Consider the following 22,046-nt stretch of genomic DNA (forward strand, 5'->3'; position numbering starts at 1 on the left):
TCTATGCTTATTTTTGGTGTTGCGTTCACGCATCTTAATATAATAACATAATATTTTATTTATTATTCCTCTCCTGTACACACAGCTCCCGCAGCCAATCAGCAGCAGCCACTCCTTCCTCTGGATCGGCCGCCCGCCTCAGCTCCACCCAGGCACCCACCACACCTGTAACCCCTGCTGCTACCTCCACCAGCTCGCCCACGGTGACCCCCACCACCCCTGCTGCCCAGACTCCCTCCATGCCTGCGGGACCCTCCTCCAGCACGCAGCCCATCCAGCTGAGTGACCTCCAGAGCATCCTGGCCACCATGAACGTGCCTGCCTTGGCTGCAGAGGGGCCGGGAGGTGAGACACTGACAACTGATGTACCTCTGATGCGATTTTCACCCACTTTTCCCATCCTCTAATACGTTGTCCATTGCTCCTCTGCAGTGGACTTGGCGAGTGTGTTGACCCCTGATGTCATGGCTCCTATTCTGGCTAACTCTGAAGTGCAGCAGAGACTGCTGCCATACCTGCCGTCAGGAGAATCGCTCCCGCAGAGCGCTGAAGAGATCCAGAACACACTGACCTCTCCACAGTTTCAGCAGGTCACACTCATGCTCATAATGCACTGAAATGAAGGGCTGTCCCAGTATAGTGTTATTGATGATAACCGTATTATGTTCAAATTCTGGGTATGATTGTTATATTGTGCTCCAAACTGAATCTAATGGGATTCACCAAAATTGCACTATGAAAGAAAAAAAAAACAGAAAACCTTTAACACTGTGGCACTGTTTGGTCATTTTTGACCAAAAAATATTTATTTATTTATTTAAGAATTTCGTAATTAATCAGAATGATATGAAACTTGGTAAAGGTTTTGGCACAATACAAAAAAGTATGGACATGATTTGAAAAGGTTAAATGGTCCAGAAAAAAAGTCACACTTGAACTGTTTGTGGTCAAAAATGACGCATTGGAAATGAATGGGAAGTGAATTTCATCTAGTGGAAATGTTTGGTACTGCACCCAAACAAAATCTAATGGCACTTTCCACTGTGTGGTACGACTCGGCTCGGTTTGCTTTTCCACTGCACATTAGTACCACTTTAAAGTGGGTGGGACTATAGACTGATCGTTATAGTTGCGCCGCCACCTCGTCTACTGACCACAATACAGCCATTCCTTTTTTCAAGTTGTGTGCGACGGTTGTTTAAAGCAGTTTAAAAAAGTAGTGCGAACAAATGATACTGCGGTGGCTGTTGCTGACTATTTAAATCTAGCAGGTTTGGTGTCTTGTGTCGCAAATCCAATGACGCTGGTAGTGACAATTTTCTCTGATCTGCAGTGTTCACACGTCACATTTTAGTATCGGTACGGCTCGCTTGGAACCTTAACCAAGGTGGTACTAAAACAAGTGCCCGGCACTAGGTACTGTACACAGTGGAAAACCCCCCAATAGTGAGCCGTACCATGCAGTGGAAAAGTGCCATAACTGAAAGCTCATTTTTTTTGAGAGATCAACCTCAGATTTGGAACAAAACTTTAGATTTATGGCTTTGGTTTTTCACTCCGTTTAAGGGTAAAAATAGTATTTTTGTGTATTTTTCATAGTAGTAAACTTCTTTTTTTATTTCACTTTTAAACTTTTCACTTCAGCAATAATCTACCAAGTGTCTTCTCTAAAAACAAACTCAAGTCTGTGCTCCGAAGCATTCAAGATTTGCGATAGTTTAAGTTAGATATTTAATTTTCAGATTTGTGCTCAAAAATGGTCAACAGGTAATAAATGAATCATAACAATATAAATATAATTTAGTACCATAAAATCCCCTTAAAATAAAAAAATAAAAATAAAAAAAATAAAAATTTGAAATAACATGTGACCCTGGAGCACAAAACCAGTCTTAAGTCTCTGGGGTATATTTGTAGCAATAGCCAACAATACATTGTATGGGTCAAAATTATCGATTTTTCTTTTATGCCAAAAATCATTAGGATATTAAGTAAAGATCATGTTCCATGAAGATATTTAGTAGATTTCTTACTGTAAATATATTAAAACTTAATTTTTGATTAGTAATATGCATTGCTAAGAACTTCATTTGGACAACTTTAAAGGCGATTTTCTCAATATTTTGATTTTTTTTGCACCCTCAGATTCCAGATTTTCAAATAGTTGTATCTCTGCCAAATATTGTCCTATCCTAACAAACCATACATCAATGAAAAGCTTATTATTATTCAGCTTTCAGATGATGTATAAATCTCAGTTTTTCGAAAAATTGACCCTTATGATTGGTTTTGTGGTCCAGGGTCACATATAATACATTAATTTCACTGAAGAAGAAAAAAAAAAAAGACCATTCTGCTAAATGTTGCATGAAAACTTTGCTTGGCAGAAGAATTATGTCATCAATCAATTAACACTTAGTTGTGTGTTTATTTTATGAAACCTTGCCAGGCATATGTAGTGATTTACAAAAGCAATTTGTGGGAATCTCCATAAATATTTGCCTTGGGCTTGTTGATATAATATTCTGCTTTGATGTAAACATGCCGTGTGTCTATATCTGTGCAGGCGATGAGTATGTTCAGCAGTGCTCTGGCCTCTGGTCAGCTCGGCCCTCTCATGAACCAGTTTGGTCTGCCCTCTGAAGCAGTGGATGCAGCTAATAAAGGAGGTGAGATGTGCAACACGTACATCAATCAGCATACAAGTTCAATTCAAATTTATATGCATATCTTAAGTTCAAGTTTTCATCATTTGTAATAACTGTTTCAATGTTCCGTACCCCCAAGCACTCATTTGCTTTGTCCTGGTGTTTAGATGTGGAGGCGTTTGCCAAGGCCATGGAGGGCAGTGATAGCAAGAAAGATGACGGCGATTCCAAAGACAAGAAAGATGATGACGAGGACATGAGCTTGGATTAGAACAACCTTCTGAACACAGTCGTCTCTCTGAGGTGTGTCTCATGCTAGTCTGGGTTGTTTGCCTGTACTCCTTCATTGATTCTCGTATGTGTTTTGTATGTCCAACGCTACACTATTAAACAAATAGTGAGTAAAATGTGACATGAAACATGAAAGAAATGTTTATTGCCAATAAAAATACAGCTGAGGAAATCCGACAAAATATCAAAAGTGACAAAAATAATTTTTCTCGAGTTTTCAACTCCAGTGATTTCAGATGATACACAATGAATCCCTATGGCACATGAAAACATGGATCCACATTAAATTGCCCTCCAGTGTTTTTATACAACTAAATACTCCCATAAAACCCATTTAATGGTGTTTGGTCATGATTGTATCAATGAAATGTACTAATTAAACAACCTGGAACGATATGAATCCAGTGCCAATCCATCTCTATATTCCGCTGGTCCCTGCAGTTCTGAACATTATAGTTTATCAGTGGTGTCTCATCACTTACAGTGCTTTTTAATAAAATTACATACACAGGTGTCATGAAGGTAAACATAAATACTGGTTTAAATTAAACGCTAAGCAAACCCACCACCTGTTGATTTGATAGTGTGAGCGTATGCAGGGTTAATGCAGCTGTGGTCTATAAGGCAGGGCAGCCCTGAGTCCCCACAGATCCAGACACTGACAGGGGTTTTGACAGCACGACAGGCCTGTGGTTCAGTACGGTTTTCCTCACACATCCGTGGAAAGAGAGGACGGTGGACGGGAGACCTGGGACCACTATAGTATCTGCACACCAGAGGACAACAGGCTTATGTCAACACGGATTATCGCTCCTCAGTCGTTCACATTTCAATGTAAGATTTTGATTCATTTAGCTTAATCGATAGGTACGTAGGAAAAAAAACTTTGAAACAAAAGAATAAATCCTGCACACTATCAGCATTTGCAAATGCATCAAAATATAAATTTATTCACTCACTCAGTAAATTATATAAAGTGTGGACAGTGTGCGGGATTTATTCTTTTCTGTTTTAAGGTTCATTTTAGTTTTAAAAATGATCATGCTTGATTTGCCAGCTGCATGTTCTCTGTCAGGAATTATAAATGTTGATTTGGTAGCGTTCAGATGTCATACCTGGCACGCCGCCCAGATAAACGGTCTCTTTGCCCCCGCTCGACCGGCTCTGTTTGGGACCCACTCCATGTTCACTCGTCGCATCCACATGTAGCTGGATGACATTGCTCTTCTTCACAACTAAAATCATTATATATATTATATCAACATTCAAGTGTGAAATTATATGGCAAATACATTGCTTATGAAGTATCTATATATTTTAATCCTTCTGTTCTGTTCTGTTCAGGTCAGGTTTAGAACCAGATGAAAAGTAAAAAAAAAAAAAAAGATGGACAACAAAGTATTTGAATTTTTTACTGCAATTAAGTACATTTTTCAAGTGTCTGTATTTTATCAGAGTATTTTTATTTTGGGAAACTTTCACAATATTATGCTTTGGAATGTAGTGAAGGAAAAGCTAAAGTTACTAATGCTTTGTAACTAAAAGTTACCAAGAAAATTTACTAATGCTGAATTTTAGTATTGATTACTGTAAGTATTACTGTAATTAGGTCATGACTGTCAGTTATTTGTGAACTGAATCTGCTGTAAGAAGCCAAGCTGTTTAAGCCCACTGAAATGCTTGACTATTACTAAAATGACTTTTAGATAACACAAATTACTTCTCATGCATCTTCCCACTTTCAAACAATTTATAAAATTAGTATGTTTGCATAGCTTTCCTTTTAAAATGTTAAAGGGACATAAGGGACATGATAAAAAGTTATTAAGAACAATGTTGGTATCCAAACTCAATGGATACCAACAACTTTTTGGATACCCGCATAATTCAGAATAACGGTGTTCAACAGAAGAAAGATACTCACGCAGGGTTGAAACAAGATGAGTGTGAGTAACTGGGTGAACTAACCCCATTTGACCTCTTTCTAAGTATTTTTATACTGTTGTCTGCCACAATTGGTTTCCCCCTTATTTCTAAAATACTAGATGGCATATTATTTCACTTGTTTGCACACTTGAATTATCAGTGTAACTTAAATTGAGATTTTAGTATACTTAAGTTTGTTTTGATAGTGTATAAAAACGGTTTGCTAATAAAATTGGCAGATAAATATTTAAAGACTGAGTAATGACTAGGGCTGAACGATTAATTGCATTTGCGATATCGCGATATGAAAAAACAAGATTTTTCAATCGCAGAGACTGCGATTACACTCGGTCACGTGACACGTGAGAGTAAAGAGGTGTGTTCGACTTGAAGATCAAAAAAAAAAAAAAGATGGACAACAAAGTATTTGAATTTTTTACTGCAATTAAGTACATTTTTCAAGTGTCTGTATTTTATCAGAGTATTTTTATTTTGGGAAACTTTCACAATATTATGCTTTGGAATGTAGTGAAGGAAAAGCTAAAGTTACTAATGCTTTGTAACTAAAAGTTACCAAGAAAATTTACTAATGCTGAATTTTAGTATTGATTACTGTAAGTTACTTTAGTATTGATTACTGTAAGTTACTGTAAGTATTACTGTAATTAGGTCATGACTGTCAGTTATTTGTGAACTGAATCTGCTGTAAGAAGCCAAGCTGTTTAAGCCCACTGAAATGCTTGACTATTACTAAAATGACTTTTAGATAACACAAATTACTTCTCATGCATCTTCCCACAGTTTCAAACAATTTATAAAATTAGTATGTTTGCATAGCTTTCCTTTTAAAATGTTAAAGGGACATAAGGGACATGATAAAAAGTTATTAAGAACAATGTTGGTATCCAAACTCAATGGATACCAACAACTTTTTGGATACCCGCATAATTCAGAATAACGGTGTTCAACAGAAGAAAGATACTCACGCAGGGTTGAAACAACATGAGTGCGAGTAACTGGGTGAACTAACCCCATTTGACCTCTTTCTAAGTATTTTTATACTGTTGTCTGCCACAATTGGTTATCCCCCTTATTTCTAAAATACTAGATGGCATATTATTTCACTTGTTTGCACACTTGAATTATCAGTGTAACTTAAATTGAGATTTTAGTATACTTAAGTTTGTTTTGATAGTGTATAAAAACGGTTTGCTAATAAAATTGGCAGATAAATATTTAAAGACTGAGTAATGACTAGGGCTGAACGATTAATTGCATTTGCGATATCGCGATATGAAAAAACAGGTTTGCTAATAAAATTGGCAGATAAATATTTAAAGTCTGAGTAATGACTAGGGCTGAACGATTAATTGCATTTGCGATAATATCGCGATATGAAAAAACCTTTGTCACCTGGCCCTGGTTCAGATAGAGACTCAGCTGTTGAGTTTTCTTGGCTCCAGTGTGCAGCAGGAGCCCAGAGTCTGAAACCAGACGGACCTCCAAAAGGATCTCGAGGTCCCGGCCTAACACCAGCGATTCGTCTAGCATGAGAGAGAGAGGCGCACTAAACAAGGTGTGTTGTCCACCATCTTTGTGAATGAAATCTGAAGTGTGTCTGATCTGATGGTTTGATTGATGGCTCACCGATGGTCAGATATCCTCCCTGACTGGAGAAGTAAACCCCGGGCTGGAGGGGCTGCTTGTAGCAGGGTGTCACTCCCACACTGTGAGAGGGGCTCTGTGCCAGGACCTCGTTCAGCTTCAGATCCCGCACACAGCCAACGAAACCAACCTGAAAGAGAGAAACGGACAGAAAGAAAAGTCACATCACATCACGAAGGTATATCTCTGTGAATATGTTCAGATCTGTACAATCTCGGTTCCACAGTGAGCTGCCCAAAAAAACAGCTTTTTAGAGTCTCATGAGTGCACTCCTGAACTGAAGGCGGCTCCGAACTTCATTATGCTGCCTTCTACAAAATCATTAAATATATCCTTAATGGAAAAAATCCTGACCTATAATATTCAAAATAAAACTTGACTTCTCAAACTTCCTTGAGGTTTATTCTGTATATTCACCAACAGATGCGATTAAAATATCCACTTTATTATTAAAAAAATAATATTAATAAAAAGATTTTATGCATATTTGGAATATGATTTCATACTAGCAAAATAATATTATATTAAAACAATATAATATTCAAAATAAAAAAGCATGTTCTTATTACAATATTATGATTAAATATTAACAAAATAATACAATATTAAACAATATAATATTCACAATAAAATAAACATATTTATGTTCTTACTAAAACAATGTGGTAACTTGACATTTTTTTTTTTACAATAAAATAAAATAACCTTTGTGTATATCATTTAATATGAAAAATACAACAGTAAAAATAGTTCAAGCTAATTAAAAAAAGAGATCTCTGTGTGTGCTTATTAGAGTATCGCATTATTAGAATAGCAACATACTGACATCAAAATTATTGTGAATCGAGTCTCTTGTTTGCTTTGCATTATTTAGTAAAATTTTTGTAAAAGTTTGTAAAATATAACACGGTGGATCAAGACCTGTATTTCAAATAAAATAAAAATAGCAATAAAATAGTTCAATGTAATTAAAAAGGTTTTTTTTTTTCGTGCTAACATCAAACTCCTATTAAAATACTATGATTATTTAGTAAATAAAAATATATAATATTAATAGAAATATATATGTATATATGTGTGTGTGTGTGTTCTTAAAATAAAATATGATTATTTTGATTAAAATGTAATAAAATAAAACATGGTGGTCGGAGACCTGCATTTCAATGAAAATGAAAAAATGCAACAACAAAAAAAAACCGGTCAATCCAATTAAAAAGAGATGATCTTATCCAACATTTGTGCGTACTTATTAAAGTATCGCACTGTTAGCTTAGCAGCTAACATCAGCCTAATGTTCGCTTTGCAATATTTGTGTGACCCGTTGAGTTGTTGCCCATGTTGATTATTTCACTTCAGTCACTGTGTGAAGCAGAAAACAGCATGGCACTTGGCTCCAGTGTGCAGCAGGAGCCCAGAGTCTGAAACCAGACGGACCTCCAAAAGGATCTCGAGGTCCCGGCCTAACACCAGCGATTCGTCTAGCATGAGAGAGAGAGAGGCACACTAAACAAGGTGTGTTGTCGGCAGTTCAATCGTTTTGAACATGGTATGTGTAAGACAGTGTTTACCATAGCTGCACTGTGGTCTGAGGGAAGTCCACCGATATAGAGAGGAGCAGCAAACACGCTCTTCCCTCCGCCCGTCACCCTCTTCCTCTGCGTCTCGATGCCATCCACCGTCAGAGATGCCCTGTCAGCCTCCACTCGTACAAACACCTGCACCAGTTCATTGTGAAAATAAGAGATATGGAAACAAAAAATCACAAATTTGTCTAAAAACATGTCTGACCCACATACGAACCGTGTGCCACAGGCCGTCGTTGTATTTCTTTTTGCTGCGTATGCTGGTCTTCTTCTTTCCGCCGTTGACTATCAGCATCAGATGGCCATCAATCACAGAGAGCGTCATGATCCTCTGGCTCTTCCCTCCCGCCACGTGGAAAATCAGTCCACTCGAGGAGTTCACACGCACACCCACAGAGATGTGTGGCCTGCAGACGCAGTTTAAAACAGGTATGTCATTTTGGCTGCTATTAGTGACTTTTTTTGGTCAGTACTACATATATTATAATGATTCTCATGCTAATTTCCCATTTTTTATATATTTAGATTACCTTCGCTGTCATCTAACACTCACTTAAAAGTTTAATTGTTAAAATCATTAATAATTTAAGAACACTGTTAAATGTAATCTCAAAATAAATATCAATTTTTCATACTGTACAATATAATGTTGTGATGCCTAATTTCAGTTGATGCCTAATTTTATTTTTTCATACAACATAGTACAGAATTTTAATATCAGCCATTTATCGGTTATCAGCCATAACATGTAAATAATTATTGACTTATTGGTTTACAGTGTTTTTTTGCTTTTTTTTAATACTCACGCCTTGCTAAACGCTTGAGGCAGCGAATCAAATCTCAGGTGGCTGTGGGAGGAGCCACTGAAATGATGAGCGTCATCCTCCTGGGCGGACATCTCACCCTGACAGGACTCACGTGCCATTCGACTTCTCCAACTTCCATGAGGCTTATTCTGTACAATCGCAAACAGACACAAATTTCATTAAAATAATGTTATTTGATATTAAGAAAATAATATGATATTAAAAAGAAACCCTTTATGTGTTAATGGAAATCGATTTCATACTACAAATAATATAATATTAAAACGACATAATATTCGAAATAAACAACATTTATGTGTTGTTATTAAAATAATACAATGATTTTAAATTTGTAATTTTATTTTATTTAAAAACAAACAAACAAACAAAGTTATTTATTTATTTAAAAAAATAAATAATATAACATAACATATAAAATAAAATAGTACCTTTGGATTCTTTCTCCGTGGTGAGTCCAGTATTTCCAATGGGACTCGTGACCTAACCCTTTAAGCGGGGTTATTTTAGCATGTTTACAGTAATAACAATTCTAAAAACGATCATTTGCTATGAACTATTTCAATTTGTTCCTTTGCTTTGTTACATATTTTAACAAAGTGTCTAGTCAAGTAATATTGGCATGGCCTAAATAATATTTCTTAAGCTAAAGGCTTGGGTATACTCACACAGACGTTATTTGTTAAAAATAAATTTGCTATACTGTTTGCAATTATTATACAAATGTAATGGACTGAGTGAAGAAATGAACTGGAAATGATGTTTGCATCAAAGTAAGCGGTCACACCCATCTTGGACTAAAGGCAGTTAGAAAGTGTTTCTGTTTCTGTTTTCAGAGCAACTAAATAAACTTTCGTATCGGCCAGATTTCATTAGAAATGACATAATGCAACATTGTTCTTACGGTTACGAGGAAATGGAAGTAGAGACAGATCTTTTCTTGTATATTGTGACGCACATCTCCATTACAATGGCTTATCAAACAAAGAAAAGGGTTTAAGTGGACTAACTGACTGAAGAAATCATAAAAAAAATATGCAATAAAAAAAAATAAAACATGCATGGATGAATTGTTCACAATAAGATCAACATGCATTTAGAAAATAGATCCACTTTGTTTGAAGATTTTTCTTGAAGTACATCAGGGCCTTTACCATAGCAGGATTCGTTACTTCACACCCTGGACTCTGGAGGCCTCGTTTTTCACAATGAACTAAGTGCGAATGCAAGTATATTCCCTCATCGTACACAGATGTTCCAGAATCATTAGCATTATTTGAATGTAGATTCCCAACCTAAAGAAACAAGTATGAAGACGCTCACCAGCAGGTCATCTGGACAGCCATAGCTGATCCCTGCACTCTTCATGGTCTTCATTTGAACAAAGCTTTTCATGGCCTTAACGGTCCTGAAGCAGCCCTTTATGGAGCCGCGTTTATGAAACACACTCTTTAAACTGAAATGACATTCACGGATAGTTAATTCTACCTCAGATCACCAACCCTGCATCTAATATCTCTGTGGAAATATCTGCATGGTCACCTCTCGGGCATCTGATCCTCTGGCACTCCGCCCAGGAAATATCGTCCCGTGAAGTTGAGCTCTCTGCTGGAAAGCGTGTAGATCTTCTGACGATCTAGCCTCACTAGCATTTCATTTTTCGAAAGTTGAAAGATAACATCCAACTGAAAACAACAAGCACAGAAAACATTAAAATAAATCAACCTTACAGAGATAAGCAGATATGCGAGAAATTTCTGGAATAAATAGAAGGTTTTACTCACAAATTTCACTTGTGCATTACTGATTTTAATATTTGACTCTTGTTGTGGGTCAGTTAAGTTGGACAACCGTCCATCAAGGTTATGTAGGACTTTAAGAAGACCGTCTTGCACAGCTACGCACACATAGTTATCCTGAGAAGGGAAAAGAATGACATTAACACCATAACCTGCGTCAAAAAATCACAAATCCTACGTTTTGCAGGCCACGTCTCACCTGTCTTTGGAACAACAGGAGAATGCCGTTTTGCGAGATGAGTTTGATATGCTGCTCAAACACACGGTCGTCCTTCAGAGTTTCGAACAAAACCTCAACATAGCCCGAACCATCAAAATACACTCCGTTAACTAGCCACTCAGGCGTATTTGCTGGCCTCTTCCTGTTTAAACACAGGAAGCGATTTGACAAGGAACGCACTCTCGCAAAGAGGTTAACACAGATTATATGATTTAATAAATAATAAATTAAACCCCTCTGACCGTGAACAAGGGAGGTCAGTTATGGTGTTCATTTGCAAGTTTTGCTCGAAGTTATAGAGGCTGACTAGTTCTTCATTTAGACTTAATAACTCCAGGCAGCCCTTGAAGAAGTTAGGAGACGTGATGTTCAGATCCATTGGAGGCTGTGTGTTTGAGAGAAAGAGAGTGCGAAATTGTGAAATGTTTTGGAAAATCCACCAATATTATAATTATGGATAATTAAAAAATAGCTCATAATTATTTTCAATCAATAAATGGCCAATTGTAAAATTCTATACCAGTTCAGTTTTGGTCACCTTTGGCTTGCTCATTTGGGTTTAAAAGACAATTAAAATGGAGTAATATTATTGATATGACTGCACTGACACCATCAACTGACACTTGAATCAAATTTGTTTCATAATTGATGAACTTTGCAACACTGACAATGCTACAGAACTGAATTAAATCAACATTGAACTGATCACACTATTGTCTTCTGTAGAGTTGCTTTACAGCTGAAACTGAATTGTGAAATGAAGAATTGTGCAACATTACTTTTCTATTTATTAGTGTGAAGCTGCTTTGAAACAAATCAAAGTCAAAAGTGCCCACTCCTAAGTGTTTAAGATATCCTGCTCCATAGACAGGGGTTTTGTGTTACTCACAGTGAAATTGGTGGGATAAGCTCCGACATAAAACACAGTCTCTTTGGCAGGTAAGTTGAGCAGGCCTTTTTCTCCTCCTGCCTCCATGCTTTGCTTAACTATATTTATTTCTTCTGAATCTAGGGACATTGCCATCTGACCGTACTGTAGAGTCCTGCACACAAATACAGTAGAAGTAGAGTAAATACAGCTGGAAAATAATAGCAATGAAGTCAAAGCTCAACAGATATGTGTCGGTAACAATGGTGTGCATGTTTCCCACCTCTCCAGGACAACTTTGCTGAAGTAATCCTTATTCACGCTCTCAGTCATCAGCACCTGCGCTGTATCTCCTCCCACATTAAAGTACCAGCGCAGCTTTGATCCTTCCAGCATCATTGCCATATAGTCTTTACTGGACTACAGTACACATTCAGCACAGACACGTGTGTTTATATTCACACATATATAATTAATCATGCGCAACTCAAAACAGCTTAATATAATAACACATGCAACATATCATAAAGCACAAAAGGTATAGGCTGAGGAAGTTGGCTTACGTCATTTTTTCCAAGGTAGAGGACAAACTGGGGATTGGTGGTAGTTTGGCGTAGTGTACGTGTGTCACGTGGTAGCTTGATGTACATGTGTAGCGATGAATAGGCTGCCAGGTCGGCTACATTACTGGGCATCCTCACTTGTACTCCTGAGTTACCATTAAACTGCATTGACACGCTCACCTGAAGAACAGACAGTCGAGTCATTGCCTAAAGCACCACTTCAATCTGGGAATTTTTGTATCTGGAAAACTGGGAATACTTTGCGGCTTCTGAAGAGCTGTACCTTGTTGGCAGCATTGCGAGCCTGTTCAATGAGCTGGCGGATTCTCTGGATGCTGTCGGAGATGTTGGACGGCTGAAATGAGGTGTTCTGTAGACGATCCAACTTCTCCATCAGCTGAGGAAGAGTGTCGCTCAGCGCCGCCACTGCAGGAACACAGAAACACATTGGACTTGATGTGAAAGCCACGTCGAGATCACACATGCTCACTCAGGAGAGCTCCCTCACACGCACCTGACGTATTGGCATCATTGAGAGCTCTGTTGATATCATCGCTGGTGGCGTTTGAGTCTCCGTACTGCTTCTGCCACTCCTCCAGCTGCTTCTGAATTGGAGCCAGCGCATTGCTAACATTAGCCACCGTGTTGTTAGCCTGCTCCACCACACTCTTAGCTGCTGCGATGTCGTTCGCTATGTCTTCTGCATCATTTCAACACATATTAACGACAATGTTTAGGTCATGGTTTCGATTCAATTAAGCTTGACAGACTCGAATATATACAATAGCATTTAAAAGTTTGCGGGCAGTCATTTTTTAAGTTAATTACTTTCATTCATTACATTTCATTTCATTTGATCATTAAACTGATCAAAAGTGACAGTAAAAACATTTATAAGGTTTTAAAAGATTTCTATTTCAAATAAATGTTCTGGGGACTTTGAGCTCTGACCTCGGCTGGCGTTGAGGCTATTTTGAATGTTCTTTAGGTCTTGGAGCATGTTCTCCTTTTTCTTTTCAGCATCCTGCAAACTTTTCTGTATGGAGTCCAAGCGTGGCTTTAGACCTGACAAAGATATAGTAAAGGCCTGCATTAGACCGAGGTTCACGCCAACAAAGATGTACCTTGAAAGAAGCATTAGTTTGCTTTTCTTACTTTGAGTGCTGTTATTCAGTTCCTCTGCTTGCTTCACAAGCTCAATACTCTGATTCTTCAGTTTAGCAGCTTGTAGGGGCAGGTCTGTGTCCTTTATGTTCTAGATCATATAAAGAAACAATAAAAACTCAATTTGTGTCACTTACACATGCATTGATAAAGGTGCCCAGATGCACAGATGACGGAGTGTGTGGTTGACTGTACCTCCAAAGCCTCAGTAGCAGATTCATTGGCTTTCTTAGCTGCAGTCTCAGCTTCCAGCACGCTGTTTATAATGTTAGTGTATGCGCGAGATGCATTCAGAGCACGCTGTATGAAACTGTCTTGATTGGAGCCAGATATTAGACTGCACAACAACAAACACAAGGCCATGATGTTACATATAAAGATACATTTATCATAATATATTATCATTGAATTATCATTGTATATGAAATTTTATATAAATAAAATTGCTTTGCTAATTGCATTTTGTTGTGTACAATAATTACATAAATATTGTGTAAAATATTTGTTAAATCAGCAATTTTGTGGATCCCTCATTTGCTGCCCTTTAATTATGTACACTGGAATACATTGGCCATCAGTCACCCTGCTATCTAGCATCAGAATCACTCATTAAAAAGACAATTTAAAGCTGCAGTCCTTAACTTTTTTTGGTTAAAAATGATCCGAAATCAATATTTGAGCAAGTACATAACCAGCCAGTGTTCAAAACTATGGCCTTACTTTAGCCTGATTCACAACGGTTAGCTTAAAATAATGTTTTCTAATTTGAGTGGTACGGGTAGGTTTTCGCGGGAAATTCGAGCATGGCACTGCGTCATTACGAAGTGACATAAAGAAGTTGTCCACCGCGCCGACTCACAACCCATGCAAGCTAGATAATTCCGCACACTGCTGCAATTCCAGGTTTTCAAACAGAGATGGCGACAAAGAGGCAAAACTTACGGACTGCAGCTTCAAGTTGAGCACTACAAAATAGTCAGGCACCTGGAAAGATTATTGGCGAGCTGGTCCAGCATTTCAGCGTGTTTCTCTGCAGCCTCCACCAGGGGAATTTTATTGGCGGAAGGAGCGTATTTCTGCACCTTCTCGGCTAGAGGCTGCCTCGCTCCATCCAACTGAGCAGCCAGACGCTCGTAGTCCTGATAGAGACGACACATCATCCAGAGACAGCATGCATGAGTCCGAGTATGTGCTCATTTACAGTACACAGAAATTTTATATTTGATTCTGCATACACAAGCATACCGCTCCTGTGTATCTGTACCTCTTTGGAGTCCTGAAGCATGGAGAGCAGCTCGTTGACCTGGGTCACATCATCCACGGCCATTTGAAGCTGGTTCTCCACCTCCTTCTGCTTCTTAAGCAGGTTATTCACTATGTTCTAGAAAAACACATCAGATCAATTTACTTCTTCACATTCTTCACAATTCCTCTTCCAACTCAAATCCCAATTCAACTTTCTTTGATGTGCTGTCAATTGAACTCTAATTCAAACTCTTAAATGTGGTATTTTGTTCCAATCCTGTGTATGTGCATGTGTTTGTATAAATACCTGCAACTCCTCCATGCATTTCTGGTTAATATTGTTGGCCTCTACGGTGTTTGCTGTGTTTTTGACGGCATCATTCATAGCGTCTCTCAGGTCCATCAGCTGCTGATTGAACTGGTTCAGTTTGTTTCTAATGTTCTCTGCCACAGCCTCATTATTCAGTGTCCGGTTTGCAATCTCATTTTTCACACGACCTATCACTATAGAGAGACAACAGCTGTAAAGGACAAGGTCTACCATCTTAAACACAGAAAAAAACATGCAGCACTTATAAATCTTATTTTTATTTATAATAGATTTTTGTTCCTTTTTGTATAAAGTATTATAACAGTGGTTATATTTATTTGTGAGATCATATAATGCATTATAATGTGCATTACAAAGCAAAGTGAATGCATTAAAATACTTTTATAGTTCTATACAGTACAGTATAAAGGCTTTTAACCTTTTCCAATCCAAAATCAAGTATTTATAAAGGGTTATAAGCTTAGGTCCCATGCTGTTACACAATAAAATGAAAAAGGCTGAGGTTGGTGAGCATTTCTTAGAGACTCTGTCTGTCCTGTCACTCACACTTGTTGGCCTGGTCCAGCTCATTTTCTGCTAGTTTCTTCTGGAGGTCGAAGCCCCTGAAGCGCATGTCTCTGAGCATGGACTCCACCTCTGCTATATTCCGAGCCAGCTCCTTTTCATCGATCACCTTGGTCTCGTTCTGTGCTGTCCGGTTCACCTGCAGTATAATGTCTGAGCAGAAGCAGAAATGTTGTCAGCTGAATGTGGCTGTAAAGTTTAAGTATAAAGGGTGAATGCAATGAGACAAAGCTTTTTTTTTCTTTGTCGCACTCTTACCTTGCACATCTCCCATGATGCCTTTGATGAATTCAAGCAGGAAATCTTATTTTTATTTATAATAGATTATTAAAGTATTATAACAGTGGTTATATTTATTTGTGAGATCATATAATGCATTATAATGTGCATTACAAAGCAAAGTGAATGCATTAAAATACTTTTATAGTTCTATACAGTACAGTATAAAGGCTTTTAACCTTTTCCAATCCAAAATCAAGTATTTATAAAGGGTTATAAGCTTAGGTCCCATGCTGTTACACAATAAAATGAAAAAGGCTGAGGTTGGTGAGCATTTCTTAGAGACTCTGTCTGTCCTGTCACTCACACTTGTTGGCCTGGTCCAGCTCATTTTCTGCTAGTTTCTTCTGGAGGTCGAAGCCCCTGAAGCGCATGTCTCTGAGCATGGACTCCACCTCTGCTATATTCCGAGCCAGCTCCTTTTCATCGATCACCTTGGTCTCGTTCTGTGCTGTCCGGTTCACCTGCAGTATAATGTCTGAGCAGAAGCAGAAATGTTGTCAGCTGAATGTGGCTGTAAAGTTTAAGTATAAAGGGTGAATGCAATGAGACAAAGCTTTTTTTTTCTTTGTCGCACTCTTACCTTGCACATCTCCCATGATGCCTTTGATGAATTCAAGCAGGTCTTGTGCTCTAGTGTGTGTGGAGTTAGTGTTGTCCTCTAAAGCATCGCCTTTCTTTTGTGTGACTGAGGCCTAAAACACAGACACCCAATAAAAATGTTAGTCAATATCGTCAAATGGTCCCTTTTAGACACTGACCGTTAGAAAACAACAACAAATGGATATTTAATCAGAATGAGTTCATCTAATGATATGTTCTCATACCTTCTCCTCTAACTCTTTAATATCCAAGTCGATGATTTGCAGCTCTCCCTCCAGCATATTGGCCTGGTTCCTGCTCTTGTCCAAAGTGCTGTTGTAGTTTTTTATGGCATTCTGGGGCATATTATAATATATAATACTAAAAGTTAAAGTGAGGCAAATAGTAAAATCTAAAAGTCCTAATACAGAGTCAGAGAGTGTTTGTGTGTGTGAGAGAGAGAGAGACTCACAGCAATGTCCTGAATGGACACGTTGAGGCGGTTTAGTTGAGCCCAGGCCATTGAGCTGGCATTGAGGCTGGTCAGCTGATCGGCAATGGACTGATAACGTTCGTTTACTTTGTCCAGATCCTCCAGTAGCACTATCACACAGCTGTCACAGGCTAAAAACATAATGCACAACATCATCATCTGATGTATGAAATGAACTGCAACCCGCAAAAAAATATTGTTCACTTTACCTTTGTATTGACAGAGTGATTGAATGAATTAATGAGTGAGTAAATTAATTATCGACTCAACGGATCATTCAGTTATTAAGTGAGTGTATATATACTACAGTCAAAAATTTGGTAAAATGTAATGCTTTTGAACATTGTTTTTGTTTCTGTGAATGTTCTTATGCTCACCAAGTCTGCATTTATTTGATCAAAAATATTGCAAATGCAATATTGTGAAATATTACTACAATTTTAAATAACTGTTTTCGATTTTAATATATTATAAAATGTCATTTATTCCTGAGATGTAAAGCTGAACTTTCAGCATCATTAGTCTTCAGAGTCACATGATCCTTCAGAAATTATTCTAATATGCTGATTTGCTGCTCAAGAAAGATTTAATATTATTATCAGTGTTGAAAACAGTTTTTGTGGAAACTCACACTTCTTTTTAGGCTTAAATGTTCAAAAGAACAGCATTTATTTGAAACAGAAATCTTTAACATTATAAATGCATTTACTGTCACTTTTGATCAATTTAATGCATCTATATGAATAAAAGTATTAATTTCTTTTACACACACACACACAAAAATCTGACCCCAAATGTTTGAACGGTAGTGTATCTGATAACAAATGAGTGAGCAAATGGATGAATAAATGAATCAATTAGCGAATGAATGAATCAGTAAGTAAAGATGAAAGAATGAATGAAGTGTGTCCGGTGAAGCAGTACTCACGCTGACAGTGCACATCTGCTTCATGAAGCACAGGGACGCTGTATTTATAAAGACACGTGTCACACTGCTTCCCTGTCAGACCTGCTGCACAATGGCACTCTCCTGTGCGAGGGTCACAGCGGCCTCCTCTACACTCACACTCTACAGACCACACACAAATACATCAATAAATTCAACTCATAATACATCACATTCCCTCCTGCAGTGTGTACGTGTGTGTTTGACTCACTCTTGCAGCCATTAGGGCTGTAGCCCCAGTAACCTGGAGCACACTGGCGGCAGTTCGGTCCATTAACCCCAGGCTGACAGGCACATGAGCCGTTAACAGGGTCACATGGCTGAATCAATGCCGCTGCTGCATCACAATCACACTTATGGCAACCAGTGCAGGAATCAAAGCCAAATGCCCCATCCTAAACAAACAAACAAAAAAAAACACTATTACCATCAACCTCCGAGACTAAACAACAGATGAAGACAAAACAGATGAAGAGACATACCTCACAGCGGTCACAGTGGGCTCCCACCACACCAGGCTTACAGTGGCACTGTCCCGTGTGAGGGTCACAATGTGCAGTGCCACAAGGAGAACAGTTGCATCCTGGGTAATGCAGGTGGGAAATAACACAATCATGAAAACTCTTTGAATACAGGAAATGCCGTCCAGACTGCATAAACAGAATTTTTTCCAACTGTGTATAAAAGTTGTCTTACGAGTGCAATTCTTGGCAGTGATGGCATCACCGTAGAAACCCGGGGCACAGATTTCACAGTGCGGTCCGGCGGAGTTTTGCATGCAGCTCTGACACTCGCCCGTCAAAGGGTGGCAGTCGCTGAACAGCATGTTGGGGTCTGAGTTTCCATTGCAGTTGCACGGCTGGCATGTGCTGCCAATCACCATTGGGTTTCCATAGTAACCTGGTGCACACCTGTATTAGGTAAAAAAAAAATAAAACAAATTTTTTTTACAAAGTACTTTTTTTATTGATATATATAATTTTCGAATTGACAGTAATTAATTATTTATAAATAATAATAATAATATTTTATCATGTATAAATGCATCATTTGTTTTAATTTAATATAAAAATGATAACTGATAAATTTTAATTATTTAATTTAATTTGACTGCATTTTTATTTGTATTTATTATTATGACAAATAATAATAAATTTTAAAAAATTATACACATTTTTACTGATCAATAATAAACTGTGATTAAATAACAGTAAGTGGATGCTTCATAACGGTACCTTTCACACTTAGATCCAGCATAGCCAGGCCTACATAAACACTGCATATGATTGGGCTTCTCCACACAGCGAATGGCAAAACTGATAAGATCAAACAGACAACATCCTTTAATTTGAGAATGAGGCATGCTGGGATATCCAGCTCTTACTGGGAGTAAAAGCAGAAGCCAGAAAAGCAACCAGGAAGAAAAAATCCACTGGCAAATTTCAAGCAAATCAACAAAAGAAAAAAGACGAACAGGAAACAGTAAATTAGTGGTACAGATGATGAAATAAGACAAACTGACTTGTTTGAAGCCACTTGCAGAGGGCAGGGGCAGCTAGAGCAGGACACCGCATGGCCATCAACAGTGTTGTTACCATGAAAGCCGCCCTGGCACTGCTCACAATGATTTCCAGCGGTATTGTGGCGGCAGTTCTGCATATGAGGAGTTAAAACTTAAACCAGGAAGAAAAGACGAACAGGAAACAGTAAATTAGTGGTACAGATGATGAAATAAGACAAACTGACTTGTTTGAAGCCACTTGCAGAGGGCAGGGGCAGCTAGAGCAGGACACCGCATGGCCATCAACAGTGTTGTTACCATGAAAGCCGCCCTGGCACTGCTCACAATGATTTCCAGCGGTATTGTGGTGGCAGTTCTGCATATGAGGAGTTAAAACTTTTAGTTGGAACTTTGAGAGGTCTTTCCCAGGATCTTAAACCTTAATTAGATTTATGATTTTGCTTTCTATACCCAGTGGAATCTACAATAGCAATATACTGCCCATATTTAAGTCTGTTTGTGATTTATATATGACTTAGTGAGACAGACTCACCACACATATGCCAGAGCCATCCAAACACTCATCAGAGTGACCGTTACAGTTACAGGGGACACACTTCCCGAGAAACAGCCCTTTAGTGTCTCTGTAGTATCCTGGAGCACATTTCTGAGTGAAGGAGATGAAGGAATGAACATGTTAACAATACCAGAACCCAGTCTGAACAACTGCACGGTATTCCTTAATAATGACTTGTTTTGCATCAATCTGCATTTCTGATTGGATGGGTAATAAAATGTAATAAATAAAAAATACCAAATAAACTTTCTGTATGCATGGTGTGTGAATTGCTAGTATTCTTTTACTCCCCAAATGTAATTAATGGCACAATTTGCCACAGGGCACAACTTGACATCCTATTAATTTTTTGAAACAATAAAACCTCTTTTTCGGAGAGAGATGTTAGATTAATCACTATTTAACATCAAATGTAACATAAGCATGTTAATAGTAGCTATTTTTGTCTATTTCTAGTTATGTCTGATTTCATTAATGTTTATTTACTTTTATGTTGTTTGTCAATATTTATTGCTGGGAGTTTGATTGACAGGCGATCTGACCAATCATAACGGCGAATCTGCCATTTTGTCAGACAAACAAACCAGAGAGTAGAATGACGCGGTGGACTTGAACTTGAAAAATGGTGTGTATTTACGTCTTTCTGCAGTTGAAACAAGAAACCTTCTGATGTTCATTCATGTTTATTTCGTGCTATAACTAGTGAAGAGGAAGAGATGATCGGTTCACGTGCCGCTTGAACTGAGGCATTACAGCGATCTGTCACGACACATTAAAGAGCCACAAAACACTATTTATTGTTTGAATTTCCTAAAAATGACAAGATTTGAAAGCTGAGACTTTGTTTCATAACAAAAGTATGTAAGCCACGGCTTGTTGGACATAGCAACAGTAACTAATTTTGTATATTTTGATTGTATTTTTTTATACAGTTTACCCTTCACAAAGCCTTTTTATTAACCAGGCAAATTGATTTAATGGCATTTTGACAAGTCCTGTTCATGCAGGGCCTCTAAAGAAGAAGAGGCATTAAATTATAGCATAGAAGTAATTATATAAAATAATTAGTTTTTGTTAAAGCACACTACCTGACAAGAGTCTCCTAGATAGTATCCTGGGCAGAGACAAATTTCAACGTTGTTGGCATGGCGACCGGAGGGCAGGTTGTCGGCCCCCTCCAGCACCGCAGCACGCAGCGACACAGACTGGGCAGACTGAGAGTGCAGCGCTCTGATCTGCAGTGACTCCAGCGCCACCAACACCATCATCAGCTCCTCACGGGACACAGAGTTTCCCGTCTGTGCATGCCTGAAACTGTCCTGCAATGAGAAAGAGCACACTTGAATTGCAACAATTGTGCATTTGCGGAATTATTTTGTACAATTCTGTTTTTTTTTTCATATTCTTTTCTTTTTTAGAGTTGGGTACTAAGTTCCTCACCTCCACCAGATGGACGATCCCCTCATGAGGGTCTTCAGGAGAGGAATACTCTCTTTCCATGTACACCAGAGTCATCTGATTCCCCTGCACACAAAGACTTTCAGTTAGGCCTCAAGTAAAAACTCTTGGTAAACTTGACAGAAGGAGACTGTAGTACCTTGAGTATAACGTCAGGCCGTGTGGTCTCAATGATCAGAAAAGCATCACCTCTCATCGTCTGGGTATGCAAGCGGTAGCGCAGGTAGCCTCCATACGATGACACCTACACAGATGCATAGAAAAGAAAACACAAAATCAGCTTAAGACAAGATTTCTCAAGCAACTAAGCTGGTGCTAACATTTGGCACCAGCCTAAACAAGGTGTGCTTGAGTTATCAGATTGTTTGTCTGGCCCTCATGTTACCCGTAGCATTAATGTGAGCTATCTGATGGAGATTCAGTTCAGCTGTCTGTCTGGCCCCTTACTGTCTGACCGCCGGCTAACCCATAAGCTTGGTTGAAACTTATGTCACAGCAGCTGCCATGTCGTCATAATAA

At 38.3% G+C, this 22,046-nt stretch overlaps 1 protein-coding gene and 1 pseudogene across 1 annotated transcript in view; one reads left to right on the forward strand and one right to left on the reverse strand.

Annotated features, from left to right (window-relative positions):
* LOC107705693 (proteasomal ubiquitin receptor ADRM1-like) overlaps nucleotides 1-3,181 on the forward strand; it is a 6,867-nt pseudogene extending 3,686 nt beyond the window's left edge.
* Nucleotides 3,182-3,271: 90 nt separating this feature from the next.
* Nucleotides 3,272-22,046, reverse strand: part of LOC107705651 (laminin subunit alpha-5-like) — an 81,475-nt gene continuing 62,700 nt past the window's right edge. Inside the window, exons 39-76 of the mRNA XM_016509043.1 lie at nucleotides 21,667-21,771; nucleotides 21,510-21,593; nucleotides 21,158-21,388; nucleotides 20,046-20,159; nucleotides 19,514-19,644; nucleotides 19,227-19,307; nucleotides 18,688-18,902; nucleotides 18,474-18,574; nucleotides 18,203-18,386; nucleotides 17,974-18,114; nucleotides 17,025-17,176; nucleotides 16,798-16,908; nucleotides 16,554-16,665; nucleotides 16,278-16,448; nucleotides 15,104-15,300; nucleotides 14,816-14,932; nucleotides 14,536-14,690; nucleotides 13,747-13,888; nucleotides 13,543-13,642; nucleotides 13,339-13,452; nucleotides 12,902-13,087; nucleotides 12,671-12,813; nucleotides 12,388-12,567; nucleotides 12,108-12,244; nucleotides 11,846-11,999; nucleotides 11,199-11,341; nucleotides 10,936-11,098; nucleotides 10,722-10,853; nucleotides 10,480-10,622; nucleotides 10,265-10,393; nucleotides 9,369-9,426; nucleotides 8,920-9,068; nucleotides 8,331-8,520; nucleotides 8,099-8,245; nucleotides 6,513-6,660; nucleotides 6,279-6,409; nucleotides 4,055-4,235; nucleotides 3,272-3,705 (exon numbers count right to left, since the gene is read on the reverse strand). Of these exons, the coding sequence (XP_016364529.1) occupies nucleotides 3,557-3,705; nucleotides 4,055-4,235; nucleotides 6,279-6,409; nucleotides 6,513-6,660; nucleotides 8,099-8,245; nucleotides 8,331-8,520; nucleotides 8,920-9,068; nucleotides 9,369-9,426; nucleotides 10,265-10,393; nucleotides 10,480-10,622; nucleotides 10,722-10,853; nucleotides 10,936-11,098; nucleotides 11,199-11,341; nucleotides 11,846-11,999; nucleotides 12,108-12,244; nucleotides 12,388-12,567; nucleotides 12,671-12,813; nucleotides 12,902-13,087; nucleotides 13,339-13,452; nucleotides 13,543-13,642; nucleotides 13,747-13,888; nucleotides 14,536-14,690; nucleotides 14,816-14,932; nucleotides 15,104-15,300; nucleotides 16,278-16,448; nucleotides 16,554-16,665; nucleotides 16,798-16,908; nucleotides 17,025-17,176; nucleotides 17,974-18,114; nucleotides 18,203-18,386; nucleotides 18,474-18,574; nucleotides 18,688-18,902; nucleotides 19,227-19,307; nucleotides 19,514-19,644; nucleotides 20,046-20,159; nucleotides 21,158-21,388; nucleotides 21,510-21,593; nucleotides 21,667-21,771 (5,421 nt within the window). The 3' untranslated portion in view covers nucleotides 3,272-3,556. The remainder of the gene's footprint in view (nucleotides 3,706-4,054; nucleotides 4,236-6,278; nucleotides 6,410-6,512; nucleotides 6,661-8,098; nucleotides 8,246-8,330; nucleotides 8,521-8,919; nucleotides 9,069-9,368; nucleotides 9,427-10,264; nucleotides 10,394-10,479; nucleotides 10,623-10,721; nucleotides 10,854-10,935; nucleotides 11,099-11,198; nucleotides 11,342-11,845; nucleotides 12,000-12,107; nucleotides 12,245-12,387; nucleotides 12,568-12,670; nucleotides 12,814-12,901; nucleotides 13,088-13,338; nucleotides 13,453-13,542; nucleotides 13,643-13,746; nucleotides 13,889-14,535; nucleotides 14,691-14,815; nucleotides 14,933-15,103; nucleotides 15,301-16,277; nucleotides 16,449-16,553; nucleotides 16,666-16,797; nucleotides 16,909-17,024; nucleotides 17,177-17,973; nucleotides 18,115-18,202; nucleotides 18,387-18,473; nucleotides 18,575-18,687; nucleotides 18,903-19,226; nucleotides 19,308-19,513; nucleotides 19,645-20,045; nucleotides 20,160-21,157; nucleotides 21,389-21,509; nucleotides 21,594-21,666; nucleotides 21,772-22,046) is intronic.

The sequence above is a fragment of the Sinocyclocheilus rhinocerous genome, unplaced genomic scaffold, assembly GCF_001515625.1.
Source record: "Sinocyclocheilus rhinocerous isolate Xijiao unplaced genomic scaffold, SAMN03320098_v1.1 scaffold263, whole genome shotgun sequence".
NCBI lineage: Eukaryota > Metazoa > Chordata > Actinopteri > Cypriniformes > Cyprinidae > Sinocyclocheilus > Sinocyclocheilus rhinocerous.